Below are 13,751 nucleotides of genomic sequence, written 5' to 3' on the forward strand. Positions count from 1 at the left end.
CAACAGATATGAGGAATATGCATAAAAATGTCATTACTGGGATGAGTCACCCAAGCAAAAATGGATCCAATGCCTGAAACTACAAGTAGAATGCTGCAACAAATTAAATTTCTCAAGAAATCATTGCACCTGTAAATGGATTATATGTAGGAATTATATGTAGGAATCATAACATCTTTCATATTAACTTTCTACACTACTGAAATCAGATGATAGTGATCTCTCCTTTGTGTACCTGCAGTATCCAATTGACTGTGTCCTTCTGTGCCTCTAACTGTGGAACTCTCTTCAACTTCTCCAGAAGCATTAACACGTTCACAGCATTCATGGCTGAGCTTCCCATTCCTTTACAAAGTGAAAAATAGAAAAGGGCCATCAGGAAAAAAACTCTAACATTTTAATGTATTTAAAACCATGGACATACTTTACAATATTGCTAATTATGTAACACACATACAAGAACACAAACGTGTAGTTACATTTCTGGCATAGTTTCATCTGGTTATCCCAGTTATATATAGCATAATTTAACCCCTTGTAGATCAATTATTTCTGCTTCAAAAAATTTTTGCCTAATGTCTGTTGCATCTCACAAATGACAGTTATATTTAGCTTGATAATGGATTTTTAAAATTTATTTTTACACCATGAATCAAAAGAAGCATCTTCTAGAGAAGATGGAAAATTATTTAGGAAATGCAGATTCCAACTGCGACACAGTAGTCCTGAATGTATTATTAAGAAATGCTCAATAGAGATTTGAAAAAGAAAAGGGTACACACCACAGCTGCTAAGTTCTGTTTATTTTCACTGCCATAGTAAAAGACTAACTTGCAGGTAAATCAGAAATTGTACAGCTCAAGAGAACTAAAGCTGGACACCGTTCATTTAAAGCCACAGCCATTTTTCAAATGGTTCTTAGTTTCCATTTCAATGCTGTTCTTGTGAAGGAAAAAACCATTTTCAGTTATGTAACACTACTATTACTTTCATTTCTTTCCCAGGAAGAGAAGCACATATCTTCTTCAACCTACCAGGCAGCTGGGAACAGATGAAGCTAGTCCAAACTCGGTTTCTTAACTGTTAAAAATTTTTTCAATCAGGTTTTAATTACATAGCATAAAATAAAACCTGACTAAATCACTGTGTAATTTCTTCTAGTTTATTTGAGTCCTTACAAAATCAAGTTAGCCTAGTTTACTCTGTGCTTTAAAGAAAATGAAACATACGTGTTGCTTTGTGATAAAAATCAAAGGTTACTTCTTCTTCAGGAGACTTCTGTAACTGCTGCTTCTCTTCTAGTAACCCTAAAGAAAGGAGATGAAGCACCTGAAAAAAGAGAGAAAAATAGTAAGTCTCATTCAATATTCAAGATATGGAAAAATGGAATATACAATAAGGATGTTTAAATACAGTTCTGTATTATATATCGATTATATTAATGATAAAACACATGAAAATGCAGGGATCATACATGGAAGGTGAAATAAAAGCACAATATAAATGTACCATATATTAGTTGCACTAAAATTCATCAACTTGCTCATGCTTTATATTAGTAACATGTGAAATCTTGTCCTTTTGCTGATATAAAATCTATACTTGGCTAATTCCATAATCCAAAGATTAGCAGGATTGGCAAGGCAATTAATCTATACATTCTAACAAAACTGATTAATTCAAACTGTAATTTCAGGTCCTAATTCTATATATATTAAAATAACAATCTCTCTAAAACAAACAAACAAACGACGCCTACAAAGAACATTTCAACAATGTTTTAAAAGACTAAAGTCACTGCAGTAAAATTAAACATTTAAATACTTACAAAAATTCTACTATTTCATGGCTGAGGCCCCAAAGACATTTATGTATTTGGAGACTCTGCAGCTCAAAAAATGAAGGAATTCCAATTATTAAAGGGTTACTTAATTATGAGGTTTCAAGAAAAAGATGAGGTAAGGAGAATCACATATTGAAACAGCTTCAGTAATGAGGCAACATAGGGAGGAAAGTAAAATAGAAAACCTTAATACTATTATGTATTATGTTTCTATTTTACAGCAGAGATAGGTAATTAATAATAAAAATATTTTCTTTGCAAGTAAGATTGATAAGAACAAGTTTGGGGACAAAACCATAACAAGTGAATCTTTACATATTTTGGTCTTATCATAAGCAGTCAGCACGGGAATGAGCATCAGGAGACCAACCCTACCATTTGGATCATTGCCTCAGTCCACAGGTGTGTTTCCAGCTCCACGGCGCGCTGCAGAAGGGTGCGCAGGATGTGCATCATAACATCGCAGTTCAGAAGGCGCACCACGCTGCTGAACGCGGGGCTGAAGTCTGGAGGAGGAGGGGGTGGCAGTGCTAGGAAACAGATGTGCAAACACATCAATGAACTGACATCCCACCCACAAGTACAGAGCACAAACGTTCATTTCTGTGGAAGAAAATCTGGACCTTTAAACATAACCATGCTCAAACATATGAAAGTCAACTTTCATCTCTGGCAAAACTAAGTACGTATAGAAAGTTCTTACGCAAAATACATGCAAGCTAAGTTAAACAATCACAAGTACTAGCTGTATCTCTAAATTCAAATTTTTAACACTCTGAACTGCCTTATTTATGTCTCACTATTAAACATACACTTTGTGCTTTGCATCAGATAAAAGGTTTTCAAGTAGTGAAACAAAAGTGAGAAGTGGAGCTTCCAAGGCTGTAGGGTCCCACACTACAGTGTCACATGTCTGGAGCTCTAAACTTTTTCTGCTACTGGCATTCCATTCATTTCTAGTTATTTACATTTACTGAGTTAATACTGGAACTCTGATGGGGAACCTTGGCATCTACTAACAGCACCTCATTTAACACCACAGCCTTCCCCTACCAGGAACCACTGACTTCAGTCTTCTTTAGCTACCTGGATGCCTATTTTCAGATGGCTTCTTTTCAGAGGACCTCTGTGAATGCAGTGTTTCTGAAACCATCATTCTTTTGACAATTTAGGCTGAATGAAGTTACTGACAAAGAACAGCTCAGCCACATCAAGGAATAGGCAGGAAGCACCTGCAACAATAAATGTAGCCTCAGGGGAACACGCATCAGTGGCAACAGCTGTCTTGGTATTCTGGAACTGTACTGTTCAGTTACATGAGTCTCTGATAATTACATCTAAATAACCCCATTTTTAAAAATTTCTACAAAATTAATTCCCCTGATAACATTAAGGTGTTAAAGTGAAAGGAGAAGGGACAAAGTTGAGTTTATTAAATTGTTCATTGTACTTATTTTGTATATTTTCAGCTGACCAAGTCTTCCTCAAATCAACTCAATTAAATCCTTCTGACTTGAATGAGTAAAAGTAAACTCAAAAGGGAAATAATAATTGTGTTACAATAGAAACATGGGGGTTCCTTGTTTGCTATATTCATAGCTTATTAAAAAATATTTCTAAAATGTAAGTCTCATTCTTGTATTACAGAATGGATATGAGCATTGGTTCCTGTGGCAATCTTCTCTACATGCCATTACTATGTCTCAACATTGTGCTAAAGAAACTGCACACAAAAAACACCAAAACTTTTGCCTCTTAGTTACTCCACCATAAAATCTGAGTTCAGGAGTTTGTCAACAGATAGCATGGTATGTTTATTTCCCTACATGTAAATTAAACTAAAAATTCCAGAATTCCTGTCCATGATAAATAAAGACAATAAAAAAGACAAATGAAATGCCAGGTGCTAATTAATGACAGTTACTACAAATCAAAACAAATTGAATATGAACTCAACTATCCACTATGAAGTCACAAGACAGCTCCCAAAGCTCAGTTTATATATACAACTACATATACCACCGAATTAACACATCTGTTGAATCACCAAATTTAGAATTTTACCTTCATCCCTGTTTTCTTGTTTTCTTCTTTTCTTTTGTGTATGTTCAGCCTATAGAAAAAGGAGTGTTGTTGTATCAGCAACTCTACAGAAGTACACAATAATGAGACCAATGAAATTATGAGAAAGGCTACACTAGAAATATGGCAAGAGACATGGTAAATTCCTGGTTGTGTACTTGAATTTTGTCTGAAACATGTTTAACAACATTACATTCTGCATTTAAATTTGTAGTACAGATAAATAATTGGACATATTTGCATAAGAGGTACAAAAGCAAAGTTTGCAGTTTCCCAGTGCAAAGATAAATCTTATCACATTTTGTTCTCAACATAACACAGTTAATACACAAGCTGCCAAAAAGGAAACTAATGCAAACCATAGCATGCAAATTTGCATTAAAAATTTTAACTTCAGGGAATATTTAGTTTTGAAGATAACTGCAGATACTCTTTACTAAACCAATTTCTTTAGATGGCATTAATTCAGCAAAATCCTTTAAACATTGGTAAGTTGATACTATTTTTTTAACCTTTGAGAGTGAATTTTACACTGCTTACCTTGCTGTGCTGGGTCTTAGTGTAGTGATAAAAGAACATATTGAATTCCTTTAAACATTCATCTTTCAGTTCATAAACTCCATGGCCAGAGACACCTGGTTTCCTTACAGAGAAATATTTCATGATATACAAATTAATAATGTACATTCAGCACATCTTTGAATTCAAACAAACAGAATTTGTTTTTTAAAGGAGCAGGAATTGTAATGGTTACTCACTAACTTATTAAAAGCATAGAATGAGTACAGTTATGAACCTTAAATTTTCAAGACAGAACTTACAGGAGTAAACAATTCAGCAGCAAAATATTTCTAGTCTATACCATCCAGAGCACACCGTATAGCTCTGAAAATTCTTAACTTGCCTTAGAATTTCAGACGTTGGATGTTATTGCATAAAATTTAATCCTTCCTTTAGCTAAAGTATAAAACAAGGAATACTTGCTGCTTTCCAGCCAGTGAGATTTTTTGGAACTGTTTATATAATTCCCAAAGTAAGATTCCTAGGTACAACTACAGTTGCTCTTCATTAAACATGAACAAGCAAGCCACGTGAAATTTAAAATGAGGTATACTAAAATAACTAAAATAAGAACTTTTTCTCACAACAATAACAGACATTTGAACTGTTTTTTTTCAACTACAATTTATTGTTCTGTATTTGCATACACACAAACACACACATAATATTTATATATAAAATTAACTCCCAGGAAAAAAAAAGGGGAAAATTCCAAAAAATTAGCAACTAAGCAACATTTATAACAGTTACTAGATAGTGATTGTCAAAGGTACGATGACTTCTCAACTTTCCTAACCATCTTTTTAAAAAAAAATTTTTTTTTTAAGATTCTCCTACTAGGACTTGAGATTACTTGAGACTCTCCAAAATGAATTTGTGGAAAGAAGATGGCAAAGGGAGAGAAACAACAGCAGCATAGGATGTTCTGCACACTGTTCTTTCCCATTAATACTTGCAAATATATTTATTTCAGGATGGCAAAATACCATCTGAACAGAGACTGTCGTTCAGCTTGTTTAATCCAAACAATCTAAGAAATTTTATTTCACATTCAAGCTACTTACAAAACAACATTAGGAACTTACTTGAATGTAGCCACTTTATCAATTACATTCTCCAAGCCAGTTTCATTGTTCTCCTGGTAAAAAAATTAGTTTGGGATAAACATATAATGATTCAAATATCTACAGTATTACACTATGTGTAACAAAAATAGAGAAACAAATTTAGATAATTTCCTAATTCATGAACTATCATCTTTTGCCCACTGTTAATCAGAAAGCAGATATTCATAACTGGTAAGTTCCAAGGAAGTATCAAAGATACATAATACTTTCACTTAATAATGTAGAACTTCATTAATAACAGAGCTGATCTCAAGAAACAGGTCAATGCTTACCCAACCTTAATGAAGGGAAAAAAGAGGTTTAGATACTTTAAAACAGTGAATGTGGATATTCTAATATTTCAGGTTATTTAATTTACAACAAAAATTTAAAGCGGTTTTTGCATTGATTGCTGGCCCTGAACACCTGCACAGAGTATAAAATCCAATCCACATCCCTTGCCTTTGCTTGACTCTTCAACAACTGTAATGGAATGGTGAGGAAATTTTTGTTTTCCAATAGACATGTACAACACTGCAAATGGATCTGCAGAGGTTTAAGTGATCACAACTACAGGCTTAAATTTATCAATGGTACACAAGGCAGAATGGAATGCAACTCCATCATCCTACAGGGCCAAACCAAAAAATTTCACAACTTTTCTTTTTGAATCTAGGAGAACTACAGCTCAAAATATTAAAAAAAAAATCACCTCTTAATAAAAAAGCATAATTCCCATACAAGTCTTTTCAGATCAGTCCATACTTGAATCTGTAACATTTACCTTTAGATCAATAAGGTGTGTAAGCCCCTTTGTCATGCCACTTTGTAATTGTCAAACCAACACTTAAGCTTTATATTAGAAATGCTTCTATATAAAGACCTAAAACAATAAAAAGTAAAAGGGAAAAAGTAAACAAATCAGGACTCACGTTTTCAGGCAAGGACTTGGTAATTGCACTGTGAGCCATTGGTTCAATGCATAACAGATGGATGATTTCTCTCATTATTACATCTTCTTTTGTCACATTACTGATTCCAGGCACGTATCTTTCCCCTGTCAGAATGAATCAAAAGGAGAAGAATGGCAGATACAATGGGTATAAAGCAAATTTGAATTTTGCACCATGATAATGGTATTGCTGGGATGTTTCACAGTGCAGACTTGCATTTATCAGAAGCTTGTCCCAAGTGTCTGAGAGTAAAAATGTTTCTTAGCCTGGCTTCCTAACAAAATGGGTCGAGATGGACTCTCTTCATATTCTACTTCAATGTCAATTATGAAATTATCCAACAGCTTTTTTCATTGTCCAACTTCTATTGCTTCCAGCTGACAAATACTTGTGTTACTCTATCATCCATTTAAAAGAGGCCCTGTCCAGTATCTTCTCTATACTATGTTAAAGAAAATCATCAAGCCTGCTCTGTCAAAGTAATAATCCATTACTTCGAGAGAAATGAAACTTACCCACAACATAGATGAGAATCTGTAGCATCTCTTCTATTAAAACATTATATTGCTTAATCAAATCCTGGAAGAATGAGAGAAATCAGGTTAAAAACCAAAATCAGAAGTGCAGAAAAATCCATCCATCAAATGACACTGAGCTCAGCCTTCATATCTACTCTTTTGCTCCAGCATTGTACTCTTACGAAAAAATTTCCATTGTAACAAGCTGGAAGAAGTGCCTGCTTTGATAGAGGAGGTATTACACAGCAACTGGAGTGCAAGATTCACATGCAAGGAAAGAAAAAACAGCTAAAAGTACCCCAAATGAAGGGTTATATTGAAGTTCAAGCCTCAAGAAGTAGCATTAACAACCCAAGAAACTTCCAACCAAAATAAAAGCATGTAACATGGACTAAGAGACAAAAATGTTATGGTAAAGTCCTTTAAATGGATTTTGGTAGATACCCTATGAAATAAAGCTCCAAAAGGGGAAAATCTTGCTTGCTCATTTTGAGGAAGCCTCTACAAATTCCAAATAGAAAATACTTACTAATCACCAGCTCCTGTGTTTACTGACTTCTAGTGTGGCCTTTAAAATGCAGTTATCAACAGTAGCTAGTTCTTCTTTTTGATGAAAAATTTGCCACTTACCTGATCTTTGGTGGGTTTGATCTTTTTGAAAGCATCAGCAAGCTCATATCTCTGCAGTATCAGCAGGAGAAACTGGTTTGGATCCATAAGAGATGCACCTATCTATCAAAAAACCCAAATTATTAACACAATTGCTACTTCAAAATCATGCAAATTTAATTGAATTTTTAAAAAAATGACAACTATGCAGTGATTCAGAACATTATACCTGGAGCATGATGATGTCTTTATCATACATCTCTTCTCTGCATTTAACATCTTGATAATAGAATACCTAAGAAACAGGAAAACAAAATAGAGATACAAAATCATGTACTACCAAACGTGCATTAGTTAATCTCTGAGGCTTTTCAAACTGTACCATACCTTGAGTAAAAGAAAGTCCATATTTCTTTCAAAAGAAATATGTACTTTAATGGAAGTGAAAAATGTTTTATCACCTCTCCAGAATGTCTATGCCATACTTCACACCCCCTTCCAAGAAGACATAACTCCAATGGCTGCTACTGAATTAAGTCAAAACATCTTTCTTCTCTACCCCAATTCTCAGAAAGACAATTCTGCAGGGGTTTATCAAGATTTACTTTGATTTTATCAAAGAGTCCTGTGCAAGGTTAGCAGAGAATTTCTGCCATCAAAGGAAGAAAAAAAAAACCAAAACCAGAAAAAAACAAAAAAACACCCCAAAGCGAAGCCAAAGGAGGCAAATGCAAGATTACCTTTACTCTTGCAATAGAAGTCACAAGCATTAGATGTTTGTATGCCTAGCTATAGGGTCCTCAAAAGTTTAGTGTGAGACTAAAATAATTTAACTTTTGTGTATAAAAATGTCCATACACCATGAAGAACTTCTAACTTTTCATGTTATAAGCAAGAACACTAAAAAGTACTTACACAGTGATTATGAGATCTGAAAGTAGCTTACAAGTAGACATCAGCAACATGAATGCCATTTCACAGAGTAAGAGTCATAACAGAGATGAAAATACCCATCTAAGACAGGAAGATAAGCCATTGCTTAAGCTAAACTTCCTAAATTTCCACCTAGAAATTTTTCTATTTACTGTAGGAGTGACCCTGTGACCTCTGTGCACTGGATGAATCCCTGGCAGCACTACTGAGCAACCTTTGCAAACACTACTGGGGTCAGCTCACTACTGAACACTATAGGGAGTACCTGGCTTATCAGGGAGAGCCCATTCCTTCTCCACATCTCTGCAGCAACCTGAGCAACCAGGACAAGACATCGCAAAGGATACTCTACCAGCAGCTCCACTTGAAATTCTTCCTAGAATTCAAAAAAGGAAAAAACACAAAAATCATCACAGAATAAATCTGCCAGTGGTTTTAGAAGTCTAAGTCCTAATGAGAAAAGATATACTGACAGCTGAAAAAGAACTTGCATGTGTGCCATGAAGGTTAGAGGATATAGCTTGAGACTTTTTTCTTTCCAGAGCATAAATCACAAAAGCATTTGGGGTAAAAAAAAAAAAAAAAAAAAAAGTCTCTTACAGGAGAAATAAACTCGTGCAATCTTGAGATGGCTCCAGTCTTGCTTAATCGTACATGAAGACCTACAAAACCAAGGAAGAAAAATCAGAAAATAAAATCAGTGAAGGTTCTCCAACCCGTTCCAAACGTTAGCTAAATCATCTACAATTCAGAGAATTACAGAAAAAAACCCACCAAGTTTGTTTAGGAAAGACTTCATAATTTCCTTTTTTTTAAGACAGAAGATCTATTACATTATCACAACAGGTCTTACTAGTCTTACAATTCATTATTTTATAAATAAATTTACACTGAATGGATGAATGAACACCATCTTAACTGAGATGCTATGTAATATTAGCAAATTTTTAATTTAACATTTGAATCTTACATCAGTAGTAAATGAATTTCAAGACTACAAGGCTTAACAGATGGTATCTTGGTACCAAATGATGTGATAAAGAATCTACAGCTTAATAATCGCATATGATTTCATTGGTATTCTACAGAAAGCAGCGATTGTATTCTGACTGGAAGCCTGTCCTGGCATTGTGCAAACATATGTTTTTTAGGAGGAACATTTTAACAGTCTTAAGATATATATGGCTGGAAAATAAATTTAAGTACAGTAATAATGGAAATTAATTTACATAAAGCAGATAGAAACAGAACCAGAAACACTTTAGAGAAAATTAAGGATCTCATTAAAGAGGATTTTTTTTCCTTCTTGACTAACTTCTCTCTCTTCCATTTAAAAAGATATCCTCCAACCTCCATGGAAATAGTGTTTTGAGAAAAACGTTCCCTTAGTGGGACATATGGGAAACATATCTTCCTGATCATGAGAATGTCAGAAAGTCAGAGAGCAACCGATCTGTGAAGCACTTAATTCAAATGTTTTCTGGAGTAAAGAAACAGAGATGGATGACAAACACTGTTTAAACAGCCATCAAAACACATCACCTACCAGCAAGAGTCCTAGACAGTGGCAAATGTATGCTGACAGGATCTGCAGACACTCTGTAAGGTCTGCTCTCCAGGGTATGGCCACACAAGTGAAACACTGTCTTCTCCCGAGAGCGGCCATTTGTGCTGCACCTCATCACAGCTTTATGACATTCTCTGTAGGATCTGAGCAGCAGCTCTTCCTAGAATTTAAAATATATGCATAGGTTATATTTAAAAATCATGCAGTCCTTCCTTTCTCTCTTTGTCACACTCAGATTAATTCTTTCAGACCAACTTTTTGTGGAGAACTATATGGTACAAAGTGAGCTTTTGTAAAAGCTGCTATTTCAAAAGCTCTTGGGAAGACTCACAAAAGGCATGCATGCAAGAATCCCAGAAAACTGATACTTACATCACAGGCACACCACTCTTGGAACATCAAAAGAATGTTCTTGAGCTGCATCTGTATGCCAATAGCTGCTTCCCAGTCAGGATCCACCTCAATGTGCTGACCAATCTGTCTTTTTATCTCCTCCATTCCCTGAAATGGAAATCCCACTAAATACTCTGTCTAAATTAGGGATCACAGGCTTACCACAACAGAAAATTCTACAGTCAAAAGGTAAAATACATGTAACTAAATCTGATGAGTATTACTTCTCTAAACATGACTTCTTCACCCACCCAAAACAGGGACTGAAGACTTTAACATTGCAATTGCATGTTTACATCATCCATTATAACATTATAGAAAAAAAAGAAGAGTTGTAATCTCTTTGCAACAGAATATTAGATAGAAATTATTTAAATGTATTATACCTGCATGCAAGTTAGAATCCTTAGGAAAGAAACAAATCCTTCTAAAAAACGCTCCCTCAGACGGTCTGTCCATACTGTAGGCTTGCTGACTAAGACATACCTGTCCCCAAAAAAAATATTATCATCCTTTGCTCAGACTTGTCTTATGCTTGTATTTCAAGCATTCTTGAAATATAATTGTTTTCAGTTGTTTTAATACCATCAATTACATAATCAAATTACATCACCCTCCCCATCTTAAAGTACTCAGAAAATTTCCCCTAATACTAGAACTACTAGTATCTTTGTGTGACTCCATAATTGGAAATTAACAGATTTTTTTTTTATTCCAAGGTGTTTGGGGTGGTTTGGTCTTACATGACTCAGTTTATTAGAGCAATTTGGTACCATTAAAAGAAGAAATCCCTATGCAGATAAGGATTATACAGCTTTCCCAGAATGATAGCAAATAGGAGACAAATTTCCCATACTGTCTTAGAGTAGATACATTTTGTTTATTAATGTAAATAAATATAAATGTAAATTATATGCAATTAGATAATTGAAAATTAAAAAATGTTTTCATAGAATGTAACATTAGTATTTTAAAATTTTAAGTTTCCACTGAAAAAGAAAACATTAAGATTTCATGTGTGTTTTTGAAGGGTTTGGGTTTGATTTTAAAGCAGTTTTATCATCAGACTCTGAATTGAAACACTTGAGCATACTACCAGTATTTTAGGGCTGCTCCAGCTTCTCAGCCTTACCTGAGGTCATATATTACTGCATGTACTCGGTTCAGTTTGTCCTGACTGTAGCCCTGGAAGTTGAACTTGTCATTTTTGTCTAGGTACTCTGGAAGCACTTCCAGGAGTGTTTCTGTAATGGTGGTGATTACATTTTGCTCTTCAATAAGATGTCGGGCCTGCAAGAAAAAAATGAAATTTTTTTTTTCCTATTTTTATTAAATGTTTTCATCAAAATATTTTTCCTTCGAATCCAATCCGATTAAAATTTGTTTTAAGCATTTGCAAAGAGCCCAAGATAAAACTCCCACAGTATTTATTGTGTAAGAACACAACTGCTATCAACTTTGTATGCTTGTTCAATTCTGACAGCAATGATATAATCGATATGCTGGGTTTTTCTAGAAAGATGATATAGAAAAGAGTTTTTACATTAGTACTTCAGCCAAGAAACATATAATCTTTAAAATTTATAGATATACTTCCTCCCCATATTTCACCCCCACAAGAAGACATTTAACCATTTTTTACCTCCTTGCCCTGTTTTTAAAGTCACACAGACAGGTAAATGTGAGCAGTAAATAAATACACGAAGTTAACACAGAGTACAATGTGCCAGAAACTTATTTGCATTCCCTCTATGTTCTGTAATAAATTTTCCTATCAACTCAAGCTCCTGCTTTCATATTGGCCTTAACAAATCCTAAAATCATTCATATTAAACTTAGCAATGCATAAAGACTCCCTGTCAAATGCAACAATCTGCAAAGGTGGCACTGCTAGTAATTCTCAAACTTATTTTACACCCCTAGCAAAGCCAGGCTGTACATACCAGAGTTGGTACAGTGAACATCTGAACTGAAAGTGCTGTCACAGAGAACACTCTGTCATGATCATCACTGATGTATTCCTTTTGCAATGCCTTGTAATACTAGAAAAAGAGAGCATTTGGGACATTAAACCAATGTTAATAAAAACGTTTACTTTTTTTATTCACAAGAATTCACCTCAATGTGTTTCTGTCAACTAATAGAAACAGTTCCAACAAAAACAGCACAACGTCCACGATGCACCAAAGCAACTCAATATGGCCCCACGGCCTTAATACTGAAGATAAACACAAATTTAATTGATTTGCCAGATTGGAACCAACATTTTTTTTCTCCTACAACCAATATTCCCATGAAAAAATATTAAATATCTGCAGAAGAAAAAAAAAAAAAAAAAAAAAGACATTAACTTCTTATAAAACAAGTCTTCCCCCTGCAGTGAACTGCATGGATAGTTGTTGAACAACTGTCTGCAAAAGACAATCTTTGCTGTGTTTCATTCCAGAGAAAATCAAGAAGCATCAAGCATCTTTATCAGAATTAAAAAGTCTCACCCTAAAACAAAACCTTTGTCTTATATTTTGAATATTTCTTCATTATTGTATCTAATTTTCAAAAAGAAAGGCCAATTTCAGTTGCAGTTCATCTGGCATTTGAAAGATACACAGAATACTAACAACATGGCATTCAAACAAGCACATCCCTACATAGGTCTAAGGAACAAATCAGTGACATGGGAATTAATTACCTGCACTTCATAAAGGCTGAGCTAGTTATTGAAGCCCTGCTTGTTTAAAGTTCATTATTTATATTGAAACAATTTTCAATTTGGGGGGAATTTCATAATGCTAGTACAAATTCATAGCAGAAAAACTAAACTATTTACCTTCACAAATTCCACAGCAAAAAGTTTTTTGTATTCCATTTCCATGAAAAAACTACTGAAGATAAGTTCATGGAGAACCTTCCTTGCCCCTGCAAAGAGCCAAAACAATGCACATCACTTTGTTGTACTAAGATGCAGCTTTTTGTGGGTAAAAAAAAAAAAAAGGAACCAATTACTAAACTATAATTAAAAATCATTAAAAACCTTGAAATGCTTATGAAGTATATGAACACAGTTATTCATTTTTGGGGGGTTTTGACAGTTATTGATATGTATTTAAAACACAGGATAAGCATCAAGTCACTCAGTGTCAAGCTGCATTTTGTAAAAAGATTTTTCAAGATGCAAAAGCAGGACAA

At 34.3% G+C, this 13,751-nt stretch overlaps 1 protein-coding gene across 1 annotated transcript in view; it reads right to left on the bottom strand.

Annotated features, from left to right (window-relative positions):
* Positions 1 to 13,751, bottom strand: part of UBR1 (ubiquitin protein ligase E3 component n-recognin 1) — a 57,599-nt gene that overhangs the window by 24,005 nt on the left and 19,843 nt on the right. The window contains exons 10-27 of the mRNA XM_014869295.2: positions 13,393 to 13,481; positions 12,509 to 12,607; positions 11,698 to 11,855; positions 10,952 to 11,051; positions 10,545 to 10,673; positions 10,152 to 10,332; positions 9,206 to 9,267; positions 8,871 to 8,981; positions 7,902 to 7,967; positions 7,694 to 7,795; positions 7,061 to 7,124; positions 6,525 to 6,649; positions 5,572 to 5,624; positions 4,466 to 4,568; positions 3,908 to 3,956; positions 2,219 to 2,373; positions 1,230 to 1,329; positions 236 to 345 (exon numbers count right to left, since the gene is read on the bottom strand). Of these exons, the coding sequence (XP_014724781.2) occupies positions 236 to 345; positions 1,230 to 1,329; positions 2,219 to 2,373; positions 3,908 to 3,956; positions 4,466 to 4,568; positions 5,572 to 5,624; positions 6,525 to 6,649; positions 7,061 to 7,124; positions 7,694 to 7,795; positions 7,902 to 7,967; positions 8,871 to 8,981; positions 9,206 to 9,267; positions 10,152 to 10,332; positions 10,545 to 10,673; positions 10,952 to 11,051; positions 11,698 to 11,855; positions 12,509 to 12,607; positions 13,393 to 13,481 (1,856 nt within the window). The remainder of the gene's footprint in view (positions 1 to 235; positions 346 to 1,229; positions 1,330 to 2,218; positions 2,374 to 3,907; positions 3,957 to 4,465; positions 4,569 to 5,571; positions 5,625 to 6,524; positions 6,650 to 7,060; positions 7,125 to 7,693; positions 7,796 to 7,901; positions 7,968 to 8,870; positions 8,982 to 9,205; positions 9,268 to 10,151; positions 10,333 to 10,544; positions 10,674 to 10,951; positions 11,052 to 11,697; positions 11,856 to 12,508; positions 12,608 to 13,392; positions 13,482 to 13,751) is intronic.

Source organism: Sturnus vulgaris, chromosome 6 (genome assembly GCF_052056855.1).
Source record: "Sturnus vulgaris isolate bStuVul1 chromosome 6, bStuVul1.hap1, whole genome shotgun sequence".
Classification (NCBI taxonomy): Eukaryota; Metazoa; Chordata; class Aves; order Passeriformes; family Sturnidae; genus Sturnus; species Sturnus vulgaris.